The following is a 22,101-nucleotide window of genomic DNA, read 5'->3' on the forward strand; positions in this document are numbered from 1 at the left end:
CGTTCCGGTCAAATATTGCAGCGCAAATATTATTAACATCTTTAATACGGGAATGCTGGCAAATGACCATAGCATAAATGGGATAATCAACGGCTAGCTGTGCGTTAAACGATTTGAATGCACTTCGCGGAGGCAACCACCTTCTTTGCCTTCACGTCGTGCATTCAAATTGTATTTAATTTTAATTTAAACATATTTAAATTTTTTTAATATAAAATGTTTATTTACAACAGTTATGCTAACAAAAAAAACAACAAAAGGAAAGATGAGGAAATTACATTGCTCCCTTTTTGGAAGTGCATTCCAAACGACTGCATAATGATACGCGTGTGCCCTGCTCACTCCAAAGTCCCCACTACAAGGGGACAGGGATGATCACTTCCATTTGGAAAATGCCTGTGAATCGTTCAACTGCGATTCGCGTATCTTTACACCCGTGAATGTGTTTGTGTGTCTGTGTAAGTGTGTTTGAGTTATCTATACATACAGGGAAGTGTGTGTGCGCGTGCGTGCCTCTCGGTGTAAGAGACACGGTGTTTTGATTACAGGGAATCTACAGGGAATTATAAACCCTGTACACATACAGGGACAGGTATAATCTTTTGGAAAGCGAAAGCCTCCAAAAACGTAGAGGTCTTTCTCAAATATTTTGGATACGCAACATTGTATATTTGGTAGAGTGAGTACAGGAGGCTGAGAGCGAGGGAAATATCAGTGCCCCCATCATCTTTGACCATGTCCTCTCCATCCATCTGAATGGTAACTGAGCCACTGGTTAAAGGGTTCCCGTCTTCACAGTCTTTTAGGACGATGGTTGGGGTTGGGTATAGAGGATCCTGTGACAACAAACATTTTTAGGGTTTGTAGGAAATAAACAGTGATTTAAAATATATAATAAAAACAGTTTCTCAGTTTATGACCTTTTTACTTTGTCCTAGTTCATGACCCCTTTAAAATATTAAGCACTGTTTTTATTATCTGGTCACTGTTGCCTTGTCTGTTATTACAGATTGTTTGATATGTACTGAGTATTTAAGCATTTTAACCTAAATCACAGCAGTGTCTATGAATGAAGGATGTAGGCTGTCAAACACACAACTGTTAGCCAATCCTAGCAGTGGGAGTCAACAATCTACCACACCTATTCAGACAGAGCTTTCTGCTGAGGAGTCAAAAACAGAACAGAAAATAGTCTGATACTTATAAATGGTTTTGTTTTTTGTTTTTTAATCTTAAATTACACTAGATTAAAAGGAGTAAGAGGACATTTAAAATGAGATTATTTTTCACCAATTAGAAAAACAATAAAAAACCTTTGATAGTGTGTTTTGGTTATTTAAAATAACACTTACCGTCGATTTCTGTCAGACTCTGAGGAAACGCAACCTGTCAGCGCGGGCGTAGCCTGAAGTGAAGAGAGCAGGAAGAAACGGCACGAAACTGCATTTGGCAAAAAAATAAAAATAAAATAAAAATCATAAACAATTTTCTTTCTTGTAAAATTATGATGTGTCGTTCTTGATAAAGTATTTCACAGATGCTTCTGATATGTTTAGCGATAGTTGGAGGTTTGGGCGTGTGGAGGATTGAGCGACAGGCCGAGGCCTGCTCACCTCGTTTGGGCAGATAAGAACATTTATAATGACCATTTAACTAACAGATTAGTCTAACGTTACCTCACTGGATTAAGGTTGATTTTACCATTTAACCACTCATGACCACACAAACAAAGAACGAATAAACAATGTTTTATTTCAGTACATATGGTATTTATAATGATTACATGAATTCACTTACCGTTAGCCTTTTGGAGAAATTCAAAAATAATGGACAGTCTTCCCAATGCCTCGAACATCGGCGAATGGAGCGAAGAAACTGCTCTACACCTCATTTGGGCAGATAAAACCATTTAAAATTAGATTTTTCACCAGTTAGAAAAAACAACAATAAATAACCCTTGATATTTTGTTCTAGCTATTAAAATAGTTTTATGTATGCACACTTACCGTCGATTTCTGTCAGACGCTCAGAGAAAACGCATCCTGTTCCGGCGCGGGCGTAACTTCAAATGAAACTAGATAAAAAAGTTTGTCAAGACGAACTTTAGGTTGGCTTGAGAAAGCCTAGCCTGAATGTTTAAAGCAGTTGTGAAAGCTTGAAGTTTAAAGGTTTTCAGTTTGAAATAGGCTAGTTAAGTGTTCATTTACTAGTTTTTAAAAGGTAAAAAACAAAAAAAGGTTGATAGCATGATTAGCATGTTGCTAGCATGTTTCTAACTTGATTAGCATGTTAGTAGCATGTTGCTAACATGACTAGCAAGTGACTAGCATGTTGCTAGCATGTTTCTAACATTATTAGCATGTTACTAGCATGTCACTAGCATGTTTCCAACATGATTAGCATGTTTCCAACATGATTAGCATGTTGCCAACATGATTAGCATGTTGCTAGCATGACTAGCAAGTGACTAGCATGTCACTAGCATGTTTCCAACATGATTAGCATGTTACTATCATGTTGCTAGCATGATTAGCAAGTGACTAGCATGTTGTTAGCATGTTTCTAACATGATTAGCATGTTACTAGCATGTTGCTAGCATGATTAGCAAGTGACTAGCATGTCGCTAACATGTTTCTAACATGATTAGCATGTTACTAGCATGTTTCTAAATCTTGCAAAATAAATTTGCCTTGGATGGTTACTGGGGCTGCAAACCCCAAAGGGTCGAACAGACTATTGATGGCACGACAAGACTCCTCTGCGTGTAAAGGGATTCAATGCATCAGGTACTTGAAAAACGAAATGGTCTGCTTTGAGGTCCCAGTTTAGTCCCAGACTGCGTTGTATGGGAAGATTATCTGTTTCAAGATCAAGATCTTTTAGATCGCTTGCATAATCTTGTGATAGAAAGGCCTCCATGACCTCTCTCTTGTTTGAGGCAATCTTGTGCAGGGACTTTAACCCATCATCTACGTAGAAATCATGTTCTTCGAACTGTTGCACTTCAGCATCCTGCTCTTGTCCTTCCAAAAGGACAGCTTTTCTGAGACCATATATGGCTACGGCGGGCGATGGGCTATTCCCAAAGACATGTACCTTCATACGGTACTCCACAATGTCTTTGCTGGGGTCATTGTCTCTGAACCATAAAAATCTCAGAAAGTTCCTGTCTTCCTCTTTAACGAGAAAAAAATAAAACATCTGTTGGATGTCTGCAGTTATAGCAACGGACTCTTTGTGGAATCTAAGAAGCACACCCAAGAGAGAATTATTAAGATCGGGGCCTGTTAACAGCACATCGTTGAGGGAGACACCACTGTACTGGGCACTAGAATCGAATACTACCCAGATTTGTCCAGGTTTCTTCGGATGATATACGCCAAAGATAGGGAGATACCACCGTTCCTCTTCATCTTTGAGAGGTGGAGCCACCTCTGCGTGCCCATTCTCAGACTTTCTCAAGACTTTCTCCATGAAGGACACAAAGTATTCTCTCATCTGTGGTTTCCTCTCAAAGTTGCGCAAGAGTGATAAGTGTCGTTTCATCGCTTGCGTCCTATTGTCAGAAAGATGCTGTTGTGGGTTTTTAAATGGCAGTGGCGCTACCCAACCATTGTTTTCATCTTTTTGAAACTCCTTTTTCATAATGTCCAGAAAGTAGTCATCCTCAATGGACAGAGCTACTTTATCATCATCTCTTGTACGTTGAAACACCAGATCACCCAAGTGGTCTGACTGGTGTGTGAGTTTTCTACTGCAGGATGGACAATGGGAACCACCGTACCTGTCCTTCACCTGCAGGACATTAGAGCATGGTTCAAATAGTGAAGACCGTCCATTATCCAGAGTCTTGGTGTAAAGTGTGCTAGCTGTGATTGGCTTATGGACATTTCCTAGGCAGACGTTGCCTACAATGACCCATCCCACATCAAGTTTTTGTGCGAATGGCAAGTCATGTGGGCTATTTAGTGTCTTACGCACCATATGCACTCTGAGGATATCCCGTCCAAGGAGAAGTAAGATGTGAGCATTTGGATCAATTTCCGGGATGAGATGTGCCACTGATTTGAGATGGGGATAATGGAGAGCAGCAGAAGGTGAAGGAATTTCTGACCGGTTGTTGGGAATCTCATTACACTCGATTAGATCCGGAAGAGGAAGACTAATCTGTCCATCCATGGATTCGATTTGAAAGCCACCTGCTCGTCTTCCCGTTGTCTCCATGATTCCAGCACAGGTTTTTAGTGAATATGGTAAACTAGGGCTTTGGATGCCAAACATATCAAAGAACTCTGTACGGGCCATTGATCTGTTACTTTGGTCATCAATTATTGCATAAAGCTTCACTGTTGGCAACCACTTGGATAAACTTTAGCAAGACAGATTTTTGAGCATGATCTGTCAGTCAGATCCCCACCACAGACTTGAGTGCAATGTGATGAGATTGCAGATGACACAGGATCCCCCTCCCCGCCATGCTCTAGATGGGGGCTTATGTCTTTAGTCATGGGTATTGGTTCTTGGTGAAGGGCAGTGTCATGATTCTCACTACCACAATCTGTGCATTTAACATAGACCTTGCAATTTTTCGCAATGTGCTGTGAAGACATGCAACATCTAAAGCAGATCCCATTTTCTTTCAGGAATGCTTTACGCTCTTCCAAAGACTTTTCTCGAAAGACACAACACTTACGAAGAGGATGTGCCTTTTTGTGTATAGGACACAACTTGTCACAGTCACTGCTAGAGGGTTTGTCTTTGTTACAGAAGACAGTAGGTGACACATCTGTTTTGTGGACTGAAATCTCCTTCTGTTTAAGCTGTTTCCATGAAGTTAGCTTAGTAGGAGTATCTACACGAGATGTAAAACTGAAACTTGGGTCATTTCTGATCCTTGCCTGTTGACTAATAAACTCAACGAACACATCAAAGGGAGGAAATGGGACATTGTGTTTCAGTTTATAATCTGAGCCCACAGATAACCACCTATCCTGAAGTCCGAAAGGAAGTTTTTCAACCACAGGATTTACTCCACGAGCAGTGTCAAGTACCGCAAGTCCAGGCATGTCTCCAACCGCCTTAGCTGACTGCAGCTCCATGAGCAAATCACTTAACTCTCTTAGTTTCGCATAATCTTTGTTTGTTAGTTTGGGAAAACTCTCAAGGCGTCTGAACAGTGAATTCTCTATCACCTCAGGTGAGCCATAGCATTCCTCTAACCTGACCCAAATCATTTTTAACCCTCTCTCTGGGTTATTTGCATTCACAGTTCGGATCCGACTGACATGTTCAGCAGACTCCTTTCTGCTGGTCAATTTCTTCGCTAAATGTCAAGTCTAACTCTCTCATAGCATTCTTGAATGAACGTCGCCAGGCTCTGTAACTTTCTGGTTTATCATTGAATTTCAGCAGCCCTGTAGAGATCAACTCACGCCGAGCCAAGTATTGCACAAAGTCATTCATATTGGAGTTATTATGAGCGTACGCAGCAGCGGATGCGAATCCTACAGAAGCGTTGCCCTCTGGACTGGTGTTTTGAGTGGTTGTTCATGAACTGCTTCAGAAAATGGCTCTACACCAGGCATTGATGGGTGTGGGCTATTTATCTTTGCTTGCTGCATGACATAATCTTTAGTGCACTGTGCTGAATCTACTGGTGTACGAACTTGCAAAAGTTTACAACTTAATCTTTCACTGTGGTGATCAACAGCAGCTTCGAGTGCATCAGCCTTTGCAACAGCTGCAGCGGTTTCTTTCTCTTGCTTTAACATGTCCATACAGGCTTCTAAATGTGCCTTTTCCATTTTCATTTTCATTTCTTTTTCAGCAAATAATAAACGTGCTTTTGCGGCCTCCGCTTCTGCACGTCAAGTCAAGTCAAGTCAAGTTGAGCTTTATTGTCATTCCGCTACATGCGGGGCATACAGTGGAACGAAATGTCGTGCCTCACAGGACCACGGTGCTACATAAATACAGGAATACAGCAGTGAAGTAAAACAATATAAACCTATACACAACTATCCTACTGATAGATTTGACTATAAATATGCTATATATAAAATAATTTTTTACCTATACATAAACTAAAAAAATACAAACAATACAAACTATACGAGTGCTTCAGATAAATACTGTACATGTGCGAAGAGAAACATTGTGAGTCAGCAGCTGGCTGGGGAACAGTGCAGGATGATTTGTAGTGCATGAGCATTGTAAACATATGTATATTACTGAGTCTTTTTGTGGGATTTGTATACACACAGCAGTGTGTGTGAAAAGTGACTAGTGCGCATAGAGGAGGAGAGTGTGCTACTACAGGTGGTTTGTACAGGCCCACTCACCTGTGTGTAGCACACTTCGATTGCACAAAAAAAAGTTCCATAAGTTTCAGATGGTCCATGTTTCAGGAGGTAGGGGGTTTGTATGGGGGTTCAGAGAGGGGTGGAGTGATTTGAGTTCAGGGCTCTCACAGCCTGGGGGAAAAAGCTGTTGAGCAGTCTGGCAGAGAGGGCTCTGATGCTCCGGTACCGTCTTCCTGATGGTAGGAGCTGGAAGCAGATAACTTCACTTCTTCCCCTGGACACTTTATTTTGTTAATAAAAAGCCTCTCCGAGGCCTGACGCCACACCCACTGTGTCTGTCGTTGGCTCCTCCCGTCACAATATATATACAGTATATATATATTTACAACATGTTGAGTGTGAAAAACCATTAGTCTAAAGAACCTTTCTGACCTTTCTGTGCTACAGAGAAACTTTCTGTGCTACAAAAGAACCTTTTTTGTGCTACAAAGAACCTTTTGTGCAATGGAAAGGTTCTTTGGATATAAAAGGTTCTTCATGGAACCATACAGGGTCACAAAGCACCTTTTTTTTTAAGAGTGTTGCCTCAACACACCTTCCTGGAAGCAGGGTTGGGCAAAGACACATAAAGATATATTTTAAAGTAAAATACCAAATACCTTAATTTTAAGTGTATCAAAATAAACTACAAAATACAGGAGCCACACCATGTATCAAAATAAACAACTGTATTTTTTAATTTAAAAATACTAAAAAATACTTTTACAAGGGAGCATGAAATGTCATACTGCCCACCCCTGCCTGGAAGTTTCTAGTATAGTAAAACCTTGATTAGCTGGTACAGGTGCATTTAATTAGGGTTGGAGCTAAACTCTGTAAGACACCGGCCCTCCAGGATCAAGTTTGGAGACCCCTGGACTATATGGTAAGGCTCTAGTTTGTAATGACTCTCCCAGATGCTAGTTGATGCTGTCTACTCTGTCCTGTAATGTAATGCATCTCCAGCTACAGTAGACTCCATTGTGTTGCTGCAGAAGTTTACTGGTGCAGTCAGAACTCTTTAACAGTAGAGAATGGGCCTGTCCCAGTGCCCACACTTGTGATCTTGGCCCCTCGTGAGTGTGTGTACGTGACAGGAAGTGCACAAGACTGTCCCAGTCTGGAAAATGCCAAATCTCAGTGCTCTTAATCAGGGCCGGCGCTAGCTATAGGCAGAGTAGGCGGTTGCCTAGGGCCCCGGACTTTGAGGAGGGGCCTCCATAACTGTAACATCTGCCAGTCCACCAGTCAAGACAGGCAGAAAAATACTAGCCTCATTGTTCAATTCGAATTGTCACTCACCTGCAGTTAAACCGGTTAATGTTGCAGTTTCAAAGTGGGTTGCCGTTTTTAAATGCAAAGTGCATTTAAAATCCTTTAATGCACAGCAAGCCATTGATTGTCCTGCTTATTCCATGGTCATTTTCCAAGTTATAGACAAGTTAAAACTAGCATTGCTCTTTGGATTATAATATTTGTATTTGTATAGTTATTTTTGTCAGTTACGGCAAGTTAGCTCTAGCATTCTGCCCATTTCAAATCACTAATCACAATTATTTGAATGAATTATAGCATTTATTTCAATTAATTAATAAATAGAGAGAGAGAGAGAGAGAGAAAGAGAAAGATGACAGTTGCACATCTCTCTCTACAAACAATTAATTTCTTCAAAAACAGCGATTTTACACCTCGTTGCTGAGGAATATAATGTTGCGATCTAGTATCTATAGGCTATTTTATTAATGAAAATCGCGGGGAAGCGTTGACATCAAGTTTATGTGTGCGCATATTTAAGGTAGCAGTACAATACATAGGCTATCATATTTAATAATATTAATAATATGACAACATCTTAGTTAATATATGTATAAAAGCGCTGATGTTCATTTACTGAAGTATTCAGGAACTGTGAATAAATTACTGAAACAATTACTGCAAAATAATAATAATAATATCACAGTATCACGGTAATATCCTCAACAAAAAGAGATTACCTTAGATAAAGTTTGATTAATATGTACACAGTACCAGTCAAAAGTTTGGACACATTACAGTTTTTTAATGTTTTTGAAAGAAGTCTGTTATACTCATCAAGCTATGCATATTTATATTAAAATAGAATTTAAAATAGAAATCTTTTGTAACAGTACCATTCAAAAGTTTTCAATTCAGTTTTTTTCAATTCAGTTTTTTTAAAAGAAATGAATACATTTATTCAAAAGGATGTGTTAAATTGATGCTAAAAATTCAGCCATGACTCACAGACATAGATATTTTAAAGTATGGTAAGAAAAAAAAAAGTTAATTATATAAACTTTGTTTGCAAGTAGTGAGAACAGAAACCAAAATCAAGAAATTGTGAATTTCACGCACTCACACATACATACATGGGAAAAAGGGGAAGTAAAAGTGAATAAGTGAAATAGTTACGGAAACCAGGGGAATGGAGCTATGAGAAGGGTAAGAGTCAGTCAACCACCTAAGCAGAACCATCAGCACTTTGCTAACAATGGGTCCACAGTTTATACTATACCTCAGTTTAGTTCAGTCATACTGTATGTACGATACTTGCATTGCCTTGGCTGTTGAACGAGCGTCTGGATGCAGTCTCGAATGAAAGTCTTAATGGTTCAGTAGTTTTTTTAGTGGTGAAGTTGCAACAGTTCCTTCCAGGTTGAAGACCGCCAAACTTCAGACGATGTTAGCCTGATTCAGTTGTGGTTGGGAGAGCCCTTTCCCAAGTAGAAGTTGCAACATAGCTTGCAATACTGTTGCAACCAGCCCATGGTGTCTTGGTCAGACTAGATGTTTCCCATCTTCTCCATACAAACAGCAACCAGAAGAAGGGTCCAGGAGTGGGAGGGAGGTCACTGAGTATTGGCCTTTTAACTTCTGGCAAGGTGACACCTTCTGAGTTTGGCTTGACCAGCGAAAAAGGGGTAATTTTTAGAGAAAGCTTCTTTGTTTGGAAGCTGGCTCATTTGCATGATTAGAGTGGGCTGGCAGATTGGGGTCCCTTTATTCTCTCATTAATATATATCAAGAGTCCCGTTGAAGTTATAAAGGTGTGCTTTAGCCCATTACTCAAGAAATTAACAGACGATCATTTTGATATGAAACTCAACACAAGCAAGGTTGCATATTACGAGCTAATGATCTGATCATAAAGCATGCATAAAGCATGTTCATGTTTATATGCATGTTCATGCATGTTCTGCCTTTTTGGGGTTGTTTGCAGTTCGGGGAAGCGTAGAGTGATGTAGAGTGATGTGTATTATTTGTTAAATATAACAAATAATTGTGTCTAATTGGTCTGGCTGTTACAAGATGGTAGTCTGCTGTTTCAAATTTATCAATCAACTAACTACAAAAGCAGGTGGAGGATTAAAAGTCTAGAGCACTGAGGAATAACAAGCTTCTTATTTGTTTATTGCACAGGCTTTTATACAAACAGCCCAATGTGTTGAAGTAAGTACAGAAAATTTTGAGTATGCTAATAGGTTTTAAAATATCAGTTTTCAGTGCATTTGGATTTGCGTTTCCTGCAATTGTGTGTGATTATTTATTTATTTTTTCCAGCTCAGATGGCAACTTTCTTCTCGTGACACCATGGTTAGCCCCAATTGTACGGGAAGGAATTTATGATCCCATACTGATTGATGCGGTTTATAAGAAACAAAACATCACCATAGCAACTGCAGTCTTCGCTCTTGGAAAGTGAGTTCCTTTTTTCAACAATCTTTATTTGCTATGTATAGTAAATTTAAAGCATAGTTCACCCAAAATGCTAGGGTCACAGTTGTGTACCTGCTTTATTATTTTTTTTTTAATATTTGTTTTGCTCATGCCTATGATTTTATACTCTAGTTGTCTGCACCTAAAATAAAAGGCCTGTTTTATCTCTAGATATTTTTAAAATTTGCTATTTGTTAAATATTCTTTTTTTCAGTTAATAAATTAAACTTGGGTTCTTTATGGCACTTTGCCTGGGCTATCATTACACCGACGCCTTTGTATTTTTAATGGGGAAAAATTTAATTGCCATTTAATATATTATTATTCTAGCTCTCTCCTTCTCTGTTTTTCAGGTACACACAGTTTCTTAAAGATTTCCTGGAGTCTGCAGAGCAAAATTACTTTGTTGGATTTCGTGTGCATTATTACGTGTTCACTGATCTTCCGGAAAAGGTTCCTGCAGTGAAACTGGGTTTAGACCATCATCTGGAGGTGTTGACAGTGGCTAGTTCTAACAGATGGCAGGAGATCAGTTTGCGTAGGATGGAAAGGCTGGAGAAACTGATTAAGAGTCGATTGTTGAATGAAGCTGACTACGTTTTCAGCCTTGATGTGGATTCAAAGTTCTACGGGCGATGGGGGGCAGAGTCTTTGGGTCGTCTTGTAGGTGCCATACATCCATGGTATTATAAAACCCATCATGAATGGTTCCCATATGAGCGCAGGCCCGAGTCTCAAGCGTACATTCCTTATTCTGAGGGTGATTATTATTATGGAGGAGCTGTAATCGGTGGCTTAGCGAAAGATGTATATCAGCTTGCTAAAACCTGCCGGGAGCAGCTGGACATTGATGCAGCTAAATCCATTGAGGCAGCATGGCAGGAGGAGTCTCATTTGAACAAGTACTTCCTGTATAACAAACCCAGTAAACTGCTTTCACCTGAGTATCTGTGGGATGAAAGAAAATCTAAACCACAAGAGATAAAAATCATCCGTTTCTCTCAGGTTAATAAAAACAACTATGAAATTCGTCCAAACCCATAGCAGCTGTTAAAAGGATGGTTCACCCAAAAATGAAAAATACCCCATGATTTACTCACCCTCATGCCATCCTACAGTATATGCAGTGTTGGGTGTAACGCGTTACTGTAATTAAATTACTTATCCACTGAAAAAGTAAAGTAAGGGATTACTGTTCATTTTTAGGTAATTTAATTACAGTTACTTATAAAGTCTACTTGCGTTACATACAGTAAATAATTTCAACAGTTCTAAACGTACTTTACACGGACTTTAAATACTCAGATACATATAAGTAGGGTTGCCAACCGTCCCGTATTAGTCGGGACGTCTCGTATTTTGGGCCTAATTGATTTGTCCCGTACGTGACTTCTTGTCCCGTTTTTTGACTGCTAGGCTAATCTAACCACTGACTGACACAACAGCAGCAGTGCTGATCACTTGTGAATGCTCACCGATACCTGTCATCATCCAATCACAGCCCCCCTCACGCAGTATATATTAAGTAAGTCATGAGAGCGGCTCGAAGGTGTTTGTCCCGCAGCAGCAGCGAGCGCAAGTGACTTCAGCGCAGCTGAAGAGTTCTGCGTTTAAATGCACGCAATAGGCTGAAGCTGGCCGCAAAGCCCCAGCAAACATAACCATGAACGTGTCCGCGGGAAATAGTAAGGAGATATTTGAATTATTTACTAATAAACTAATGTTTTCTGAGTCAATGTCGCAAGGATGAAGTTGCTGGTTGATTAGCTGATTGGCATGTCACCATATTCTAATTTGTTGAGATATTGAATGGGTGGGTTTTTGTTAAATGTGAGCCAAAATCATCACAATGAAAAGAACCAAAGACTTAAACTACTTCAGTCTGTGTGCATTGAATTTATTTAATACACAAGTTTCACAATTTGAGTTGAATTACTGAAATAAATGAACTTTTCCACAACATTCTAATTCATTGAAATGCACCTGTATACTATGTGGGGCCAGTCCAGTACCCATACTGGGCCTTAGTATATCCCACTTGTGCTTCATAAGTGGGACCAATATGGGTCTTGTATGTGTTGCCCAGTCAGGCCCATATGAGATTCAGATGGGGCCCACATGGAACCCATGGAGTTGAATTACTGAAATAAATGAACTTTTCCACAACATTCTAATTTATTGAGATGCACCTGTATATGAGTGTTTTGATTAGGTTTTTTTGAGGCATCTCACCTGGACAGTATAATTATAAATAATTATTTACTATATCGATAAAAGCAATATCAGTATTTCAGTTAGGTAGATGTCAGTTTTCTGCATGAACATTCCACTGTTTATTAATCTACAAACTTGCAAAACATGAAAGTGTGCAATTTGAAAAATCATACATTATTAAAATGTTGTACAGGTTCAATATAATACTTTATCATTTTCTGACACTTTTTTTTATACTTTTCAGGTTTTTGTAAAATGTTGAATATCAACATTAAAATTTTGATAAACCAACAGGGTCATACCATCTCAACAACTGGTCTTATGTAACTAATCTTACTTAACACAAAAACTGACAGTTAACAGTTAAAAGCTTAATTCACCCAAAAATGAAAATTCTTTCGACATGTCACTCCAAACCGATAAGAAATTAATTTTCACAACACAAATGAAGATCTTTTTTTTTTTAATCTGAGCGATTTTTGTTGCTCTATTGAAAGTTTACTTCCCCAAAACTCTGATGTTTCAAAACATTCATAAAGAGATTGTAAAATAAATCCACATGAATCGAGGGGTTTAATTAGGGCTGTCGCGGTTAAGGAATTTCCCTTGCGGTAATTTTGAGTGGCTCAATAGTGCGGTATGCGGTATTACCGCATATATTACACACTGTAAAAAAAAAAAAACGATAATGTACTGGCAGAAAATTACCAGGACATTTTCTGTTAAATTTACGGACATTTCCTTCAACATTAAAACGGAAAATTCTGTAGATTTACATTTTCTTCTGTACCATAAACTGACAATCCTTAATGCAGAAATTTCTAAAAAATTATAGCATAGGCCTGTCTTTAGTAGCAAATAACTCCAGCACAATATATACGAATTAAACATGGTTTATTTTTACCTCATGTAAACATTCTTAAAAGTGTGTTCAGTAGCTTTTATTTGCCTTAAACAGGTGAAGACAAAAATATTACATCAATTAATTTAACAATGTGTAAAGCACCACTGAACATGCTTGTATTGTGGAACACTTTTTAGCTTTAAACAGCAACATGCAGAAAAAAGAAAATATGAGCAGGTACTTGACTTGTACAATATTGGTGTTGCACCAAATAGTGGTCACAAAGATAAACTTCATTGTGAAACAGTCAAGATTCAAAATATTTTCAAATACATGGGGGGAAAAAAATTAATACAAAGACAGGGCTTTCATTAATAACAATTGCTATAGACTTACAGTCAATAGTCAAGTGAAATGTTCCAGTGTTTACACCATTTAACCTATAGAAGAACACAATATTATTTAAAAGGACAGTTCACCCAAAAATGTGAATTATGTCATCAGTTACTCACCCTCATACCGTTCCAAATCCATAAGATTTTCATTCATCTTTGGAACACAAACAAAGAGTATTTTTAATTAAATCTCTGTGCTTTCTGTCCCTCCATTGACAACTACCATATACAACTACCATTTCAAGGTCCAATAAGGTATAGCTGTCAGATTGTACATGGATTCTCAAAGTCTTGGAAGCGTAGGTTCCCATCATCTCAACCTTTGACCCTCGTTCAGGATTTCTTCACAGGAAGACTGGAAATGACAAGAAACTAAATTAATGAAAGTGAAGTACAGAGTAACATGCAGAACAGGTTGAGATTGAATTATCAGCTGCTATTCCAAATACTTTTCAGTTCAAACATTGTTTATAAAATGCTAAACTTGCATTTCCAGTGGTCTCCAATTGCATCTGTCATGTGATCTTTATGATATACTTAAAGAGATAGTTCACCCAAAAACGATAATTCTATCATTAATTATTCACCCTCATGTCGTTCCAAACCCGTAAGACCTTCGTTCATCTTCAGAACACAAATTAAGATATTTCTGATGAAACCCGAGAGCTCTCTGACCCACGGTGGTGCTGACGCTGCACTTTGTTTACTGGCAAATGAACGCACACGCATGCATTGTGGTACTCTCGTTAATGGCAGCAGACTCTCCCAGGAGAGAAGAAATCATTGAATAAAGTTATTTTTGTTTTCTTTGTGCACAAAAAGTATTCTCATAGCTTTGAAAAGTTACAGTTGAACCACTGTGGTTCGCATGGACCATTTTAACGATGTCCTTATACTACGTTTCTGTGCCTTGATTGAGTAAGGACTCTTGCTGTCTATGGAGGATCAGAAAGCTCTCAGATTTCAAAAAAAATATCTTAATTTGTGTTGCAAAAATGAACGAAGGTCTTATGGGTTTGGAACGACACGAAGGGTGAGTGATTAATGACAGAATTTTCATTTTTGGGTGAACTAACCCTTATTATTATTTTCAACTAAACAGCAACACAATAAAATGCTTTATACACAGTCTCATTACACAAATTCCTTACATTTGTATGGATTCCAACCTCGGTGCCATCTCCTCTGGATGTTTTATGTTTAAAATAAAACAGAGAATGTGTAGCTCAGCCACAATGGGAGGAAATGATAACTTCTTGAATGACAGCAATCTGGAATCACCAGTAACAAATAAGAAATTATAAAAAACACATGGTGAATTCAGAAAACCACTCCAAACACTGATTAAATCTTTCCTACACAAACAAAAGTCAACTGAATAAATGACTCAATGACAAATTTTTTGTCAGTATTGAACAGGCCTAATGGTAAATAAAATAAAAACAGTTAATAAATAAAACAGAATACAAACCCATGATAAGAATGCAGGGGGTGCTTGGGGTGTACAGTACAGCAGCAGCAATTAGACCTGTCATTAGAAAAGAAAAAAGAAACACCATGAATCTCATGAACTGCTGTCCCTTTAAAACATGACTCACACCTGACACAAGACTGTCACTCGCCAAAAATAGTAATTTTTACATCATTTTGTGTGCTTTTGTCCGTGTAAGTGCGAGAGAGAACTCGGTGCGCTACTGACTCGCTGTCTGAAATAAAAAAAATAATAATAAAGCGGCGTTCTCTGCGCGTGCCAGTAACGTTACCGAATTAACTTCTCGTGTGTGTGTGTGTGTTTAACAAACAAGACAATAAAAAGTCTAAACCTACCTCGTTTGGCAGAAAAGGCGTGTTATCCTTGAAGAATTCTGCGATGTCAGATCTTCACCTAGTCTTATTTTAATCTCTTTAAAATTTTTTTAAAAAAGTCGTAAATGGTGTCTTCTTTTCTTGACAATTACTCTGCCAGCTCCTGTTGAAGGCATAAAGCGCTCTAAAGGCAGTTGTACCCAGGGGCGGACTTAGCGATTTGGGGGCCCTAAGCAAATTCCAGGTATGGGGCCCCCATACAATAACTATGTGTCCTTTTATGCTTAACCCCTATTTTGCTCGCTTGCTCTAGTTTTTAGTTAATTTATCCCTTCACAACCAGTAATTAGTCAACTTGCTGCTGTTCTAAAGCCAGATTAGGCTACCTTATTATTTTTTTTTCGGATCACAAAAGGAAGACATTAAAGATCAAAAATAAAGAAAAAGAAAAGAAAAGAAAAATACGTGCACTTGTCCATTTAATAAATTGTAAAAAATTTCAATCTTTTTACAAACATAAAACTATCCCATGCAACTCATTCCATATTCCAAGTGTTTATAACCCTTATTTTGCTTGCTCGCTCTAGTTGGTTGTACCTCAGATTTAACGTTCTTCCAGCTGCTTAACATCACCTCAGTAACGTTATGCCGATGCTTTACGACACGCTCAGTAACAAATACACCGCAAAAATTAAAAAGTTAAATACCTTTTAATTACAAAACTAAACGTGAGAACACTGTAACAAGTAACTTACCTCCACGTGTATATACCCTTACGAAAATTAACCATGGTTTTACTATAGTAAAACTGTAGTTAACCATGACTGTAGTACCCGTAGTTTTTTGGTGCATACCATGGTTTTAAAAAACCATGGTTCTGATACCATGGTTTTACTACAGTTATATTGTAGTAATACTATAGTACAAGTGTAGTAAACCATGAATGTAGTAACCATGGTTTTTTGGTGTGAACCATGGTTTTAAGAACTATAACTTTATTTAAAAAATAGTGATAAAGCACTGCAGTGGTAGAGATGGTTTTCTGCTAATTTACAAAATAAAAATAGCAAATTGTTTCACTGTAATAATGCATTATCTCTATAGAAATTAATTACATGTTGTACAAATAAACATGACTTCGTGTTCACACATAACATTATACCGCCAACCTCTTTAACAATATCTTTTGTAGGGCTGCATGCAACTAACAATTTTTTTGGATAACCAATTTATTTGTAGATTTTTTTTTATTAATACTAGTAATTGGATGACAAATAAATAAATAAATAAAATATATACATAATTTTTTAATTAAAATAATTTTAATCCATTATTTTAAAGAATGTCATTTCACATCCTGCCTATGAAAACAAATACAAAGAATGTCTCTATGTAGGCTCTGCTGTTCATTATAAGCATTAAAGTGTTAAAATACAAACATTACATTCTAAACCTAAAAACAACAGATTGCTTGTTATTTTGAAACAGAATTTAAAACAATTTAAACAAAAAAACACAATGTTAACTTGTAAGAGGTACGAAGAACAAACACAATCATTCGTCTGAACAGAGCAATTATATTATATTATATTAATGGACAATTCCAACAATAGTGCCTTTACTGTTACTGCTCTCATAAATATGATTACTTGTGTTACATGTAGGGTTTTAAACCTACACTTAATTTCTAACAAAAAAATATTTGAGCAAAATGTGTATTTTAGTCAGAATTATGAGCGGTCTGTTTGTTTTGATGCACTATTCAAATTCGTTGATGATTATTTTAATTATCGATTAGTTGTTGCAGCCAGGCCTAGTTTTATACAACCTGTAAACACAAGCCCAACACAAGCAGATGTGTGCAGTCCATCGGGTGCATCAAGGTCGCATTAACAACCTTGATTACAATATCAATGAAGGTAAAAAAGATTATTTCATTGGAAAAGTTTTACACGTACTACAAAATACATTCACAAGAAATTAGAAGTACTTTAAAGAATGTTTAAAATGATATCAACTCACATGAGAAGATTTCAGTCATTTCAAGCCTAAAGCAAGCTGATTTATTCTACATCGAGTCACCTCATGGGGGCCGATGAAGGCCAGATGAATCCTCCACACTTTTACTTGAAGGAAATGCCCCTCTTTTCAAAAACTTTTCATGCTGCATACATGGCAGTAGTGGTCAGTATGAAGTCTATCATATAGTCCAGTAGGTTACAGTCCACCTTTGGTTTAGTTGTCTTGATCCTCACCCCATATGGTCTCAGGACCTAAAAATGAGAAGAATATATACACAATATTAATAAACAACTTGCTGGAATACTCAGTTGTTATTGGTCAGTTGCACACTCTCATCTACACTCTTAAAAAAAGGTGACAGAAAGAACCAAAAAGGGGGTTTCGCGGCGATGTCACAGAGGAACCTTTTTTGGCAGGTTAATGTCAGTACCTCATCATCCACTACTATGCCCTTTTTCATCCCATGTAAACTGCCACTGGTGGTTCAAAGAGTTCCTGCTTTCACAGTCCTTCTGATGAATGGTTGAGGCTGGGTACATAGGATCCTGTAAAAAACCCCCCAAAAAAACAACCTTTCATTAGTTTCTTAATTTTGCCAACCCTCAGACAACACATTACCAAGTTAAGTCTGTCATAACTTAAATATATTGGGTTTCTTCTGTGTGTATGTGTATATGTATGTATATATATGTGCATGTGTGCGTATGTGTATGCATATATATAGTAGAAACTTAACTTCCTGTAAAGCTGCTTTGCAACGATTGTATCGTAAAAAGTGCTATACAAATAAACTTGAATTGAATTGAATTAATTTTAATAGGTTTAGCACAGGTATAATGATGCAAAATGACAAATATAATGGAAAGGTATTTTTAAGTTGAACAGCAGTCGGAATAGAAACAAAATCAAAGCAAGTCAAAGTATTTTGGAAGTTCATGCATCCATCTATTCACTCTCCAAACCAAATCCTCTCTAAGGTCTTGGGGGCTGAAGCCTATCCCAGCATCTTGGACCACAAATCCATCCAATTAATGGTATTTTTAATTAATATAGTAACAATTATACAGTAACTGTCAAGATTTTGGAAACATTACAGTGTTTTTGGGAAAAAAAATTAGTAATATTGCAAAATATAATTACACGTTAAAAAGAACTGTTGTCTATTTTAATATATTGTAAATTGTAATTTATTCCTGTGATCAAAGCTGAATTTTCAGCATCATTACTCCAGTCTTCAGTGTCACATGATCCTTCAGAAATCAATCTAATATGCTGATTTGCTGCTCAAGAACATTTCTTATTATTAAAACAGTTGAAAACAGTTTTTGCTTCTTAACATTTTTGTGGAAACGGTGATACCTTTTTCAGGATTCTTTGATGAATAGAAAGTACAATTAACAACATTTATTAAATGTATTAAACAATTTAGCAAATAGAAATCTTTTCCAACATTATAAATGTCTTCACTGTTACTTCTGATAAATGTAATACACCCTTGATTAATAAAAGTATTAATTTCTTTATTTTCTTACCACAAATGTTTGAATGGTATTGTTTCCATAATAATGTTAAGCAGCAAAAACTGTTTTCAACAAAGGTAGTAATCAGAAATGTTTCTTGAGCAGCAAATCAGCATCTTGGAATGATTTCTGAAGGATCATGTGACACTGAAGACTGGAGTAATGATGCTGACAATTCAGCTTTGATCACAGCAAAAAAAATTACATTTTAAAATATATTCACATAAAAAAGTGGTATTTTAAATGATAATATTTTACAATATTTCTGTTCTTACTGTATTTTTAATCAAATAAATACAGTAGTGGTGAGCAGAAGACTTACTTAAAAAACACATTCAAAAAACATTTTAAAAAATCATTGAACAGTAAACTTTTGAACAGTAGTGTCCTATATGTTTGAGGTTTTACTTACTAGTAACATGGTACATAGCGACTTAGAGATGTTGTCCGACAGGAGACTCTGCGCTCCTCTGCTGCACGGCCATCAGCATATAATCTAGAAACATAATATGCAATTTATCACAGAGCCAACGATATTTAGCTTTATTTAAAGGAAGTAAGCTAGAGCAGAAGTGAAACGCAGAAAAGAATTTAGGTTTGAATTGTATTTAGGTTTGTGTCACTACCTGTCAAAACCTTCCTTTAATGAACTGTAATATAACAGATGCATGGTGATATAAGAAAATATGTTGTGAAAAAAAAATGCATATGAATGCATATTTCTTCTGTGCTCACCTGTTTTCTGCATTTCTGTCAGCAGCTCCCTTCAGAAATTTTGAAATCTTGGAGCTTCTCTTCCTTTGTAGAAAGATTATATTATCACTCCTGAAACCACAGAACAATTTTAATTTATCAATATTTGTTTACCATGAAAGATCAAAGCACTTTTGAACTAATGTTAGATTCAGTTAATTCGTGCTTCATGTAAGTGACGTCACCCATTAATAGTATACAGCACATATTTTAGGTTAAATAACTTAGACAACATCCAATAAACCATTGACAAACTGACAGCAAACCCTTTACAAAGCTATCAAAACCTCTCATCTACACATAAAGATGTGATTAAAAGCCCAAACTTTCATAATAAGAGCTCAAGCTTCAGAGTCAGCCTAACATACCTCGTCTGAAAACAGATGCTAGCGGACTTTTTCGAAGACTGTAAAACATTTCTGTGAAGTAAATATTCAACAGAAACATGTCAGTTACATGTAAGAAAGTGTCTGGAACAGTTGTATGTGATATTTGTGTGATTTTAGGGACTAAACTCACCTGAAAGCAGTGAAAACAGCAGCGAGAGACGGAGATTTACTGTTTGTCAGTTACAGTGTTGCGCACCGTTTCCATGGCAACTCCCTCCGCTGCAGCGTTTGAATGAGCGCGCGAATTCAGCGCGAGCGTCCATTTAAACACGTCACAGTCATGCAGCATTCACTAACCTCTTAAAATCTTTCTTCAAATCGCGAATTTGAAACTCATTTTGTAGTTCTATGACCAATACATTGGTGCAAAATGTATGATAGTGGGATTAAAAAAAAAAAAAAAAAAATTATATTTTAAGATTTGTATCACTCAGCCTTTTTATTTCATTTTAAAACATGATTTTGATACTAAACTTTGCTTTTGCTAAATAAGCATAACACATTTTTTGAGTCATGCAAAACAGCATTAAAATAGGAGTAAAAAGTATAAAAGGTATAAAAAGTATAGTGTTTTTTTAATTAAACACTATTTAAAACTAAAAATTAATACTTTATTGAGCTTTAATTGAACACAACTGAAAGAAAATGAGTCTGGAATGAGTTCTGGACGAGGCAGCTAGGAACATTTAGCTCACTTGACCTCACTTTCCAGAAAAAAATTTTTTACAAAAATGTTGATTGTGAAGAACCATTATATAGTCTAAAGAACCTTTTGTGCAATGGATAGGTTCTTTTGGATATTAAAGGTTCTTCATGGAACCATACACCCTGCCAAATAACCATTTTTTAAGAGTGTATTTTTTGTAATAACTGACAACACATTTGCCAAATTTGATTGTTTCATTTTCAGAAATCATGAGATTAATTATGATTATTTTATTGAGCCCTATTTTTTTTAAGAGTAAGAAATAACTAAATATGTAGTTAATAGGTGTTTTTAGACTTTGTTAAAAATGGAGATATTGAAGATGCTTTAGATGTGTGAAGTTATAGAATTTTATTACTGACGGATTTTTTTTTATTTTTATTTTTTATTAATTTTTATTTATTTTTTTTAACCGATCTGGGGTAAGTTATGGGGAAGGATGATGTGTTTTTTTTTTTTTTTTTTTGAAAAACTTTGTTAAAATTCAATAAAAATATGTTATACAAAAATATGTAGTTAATACTTTTGAAAAACCATGGGTTATTTTGTAATAGTTCTACTAAAAATGCTGTCGTAAACCAGTTCATTTTGCAATTACTATGGTTTTCTACAAAAACTACACTGTTAAAAATAAATGTAATTTTACAGTTAATGGTCTGTATTATTTTACAGAATTTTCCTGTTTTTCCATTATACAATATAATACCTGTTATTTTACAGATATTTGCTGTATTTTAAAGTTCTACCATTATATTTACAGATAACTGCTTGTATTTTGGTATTACAACAATTTTTCACTTTTAAAAAGACATTTTCTGTATGTTTACAGAGTAATGTGTAATTTTACATAATCTTTACAGATTTTTCCTGTAAAAATAGGAACAAAAGGTATACCCACAAATCAACAGTCAGTCACTGTGTACTGTCCAATTATTTCGACAGAATTTTATTTTGATGCTTCGAAACATTTGATTTTTTTTTAAGTTTCATGCCAAAAAGTATAGTATTGCAGCAGCATCTATGGGCATTCTTTATTATAAATCATGCATTAAAAATGAACAGTGAGGTTACAGTGTACCCTTGCCTATTTACTTGAAATCATTTACACTATATTCAAATATATATATATATTCAATAAATTATGGAATATTCTAAGCAGTAGTATAATGTTGCCTACTCAAATAAAGATTTTTTACAGTCTATGGTGTGTGCGCACAAGTGATGACGCAGTTTCAAATCGGCCGCCAAAACTTTTCCGTTTAGTCCCGCCCACAATGCAAGCTGCAGAGCTGCTCTCGACAGTAACGGAAGGGCGCGCGGATGATTTGAATTTCAGGCTAGCTGTGTGAGAAAATATCGCGCTCTTTCACTGAGA

The 22,101-nt window shown here is 36.5% G+C and overlaps 1 protein-coding gene and 1 long non-coding RNA gene across 7 annotated transcripts in view; one reads left to right on the plus strand and one right to left on the minus strand.

Annotated features, from left to right (window-relative positions):
• The window catches only part of LOC131541257 (globoside alpha-1,3-N-acetylgalactosaminyltransferase 1-like), a 34,324-nt gene extending 22,287 nt beyond the window's left edge, over positions 1 to 12,037 (plus strand). Inside the window, exons 3-5 of the mRNA XM_058776905.1 lie at positions 9,781 to 9,810; positions 9,922 to 10,059; positions 10,431 to 12,037. Of these exons, the coding sequence (XP_058632888.1) occupies positions 9,781 to 9,810; positions 9,922 to 10,059; positions 10,431 to 11,121 (859 nt within the window). The 3' untranslated portion in view covers positions 11,122 to 12,037. The remainder of the gene's footprint in view (positions 1 to 9,780; positions 9,811 to 9,921; positions 10,060 to 10,430) is intronic.
• A 345-nt stretch (positions 12,038 to 12,382) lies between these two features.
• LOC131541267 (uncharacterized) lies at positions 12,383 to 21,681 on the minus strand. 6 transcript variants are annotated; one of them, XR_009271444.1, is made up of 5 exons: positions 20,151 to 21,681; positions 20,000 to 20,050; positions 19,614 to 19,703; positions 19,291 to 19,374; positions 12,383 to 17,903 (listed from the first exon to the last, which is right to left on the minus strand). It is a non-coding gene; the product is annotated as an uncharacterized LOC131541267 (long non-coding RNA). The 6 variants fall into 6 exon arrangements; XR_009271442.1 differs by having other exon boundaries at positions 20,000 to 21,681; XR_009271440.1 differs by having other exon boundaries at positions 19,614 to 21,681.
• Positions 21,682 to 22,101: the final 420 nt, after the last annotated feature.

The sequence above is a fragment of the Onychostoma macrolepis genome, chromosome 05, assembly GCF_012432095.1.
Source record: "Onychostoma macrolepis isolate SWU-2019 chromosome 05, ASM1243209v1, whole genome shotgun sequence".
NCBI classification, from domain to species: Eukaryota; Metazoa; Chordata; class Actinopteri; order Cypriniformes; family Cyprinidae; genus Onychostoma; species Onychostoma macrolepis.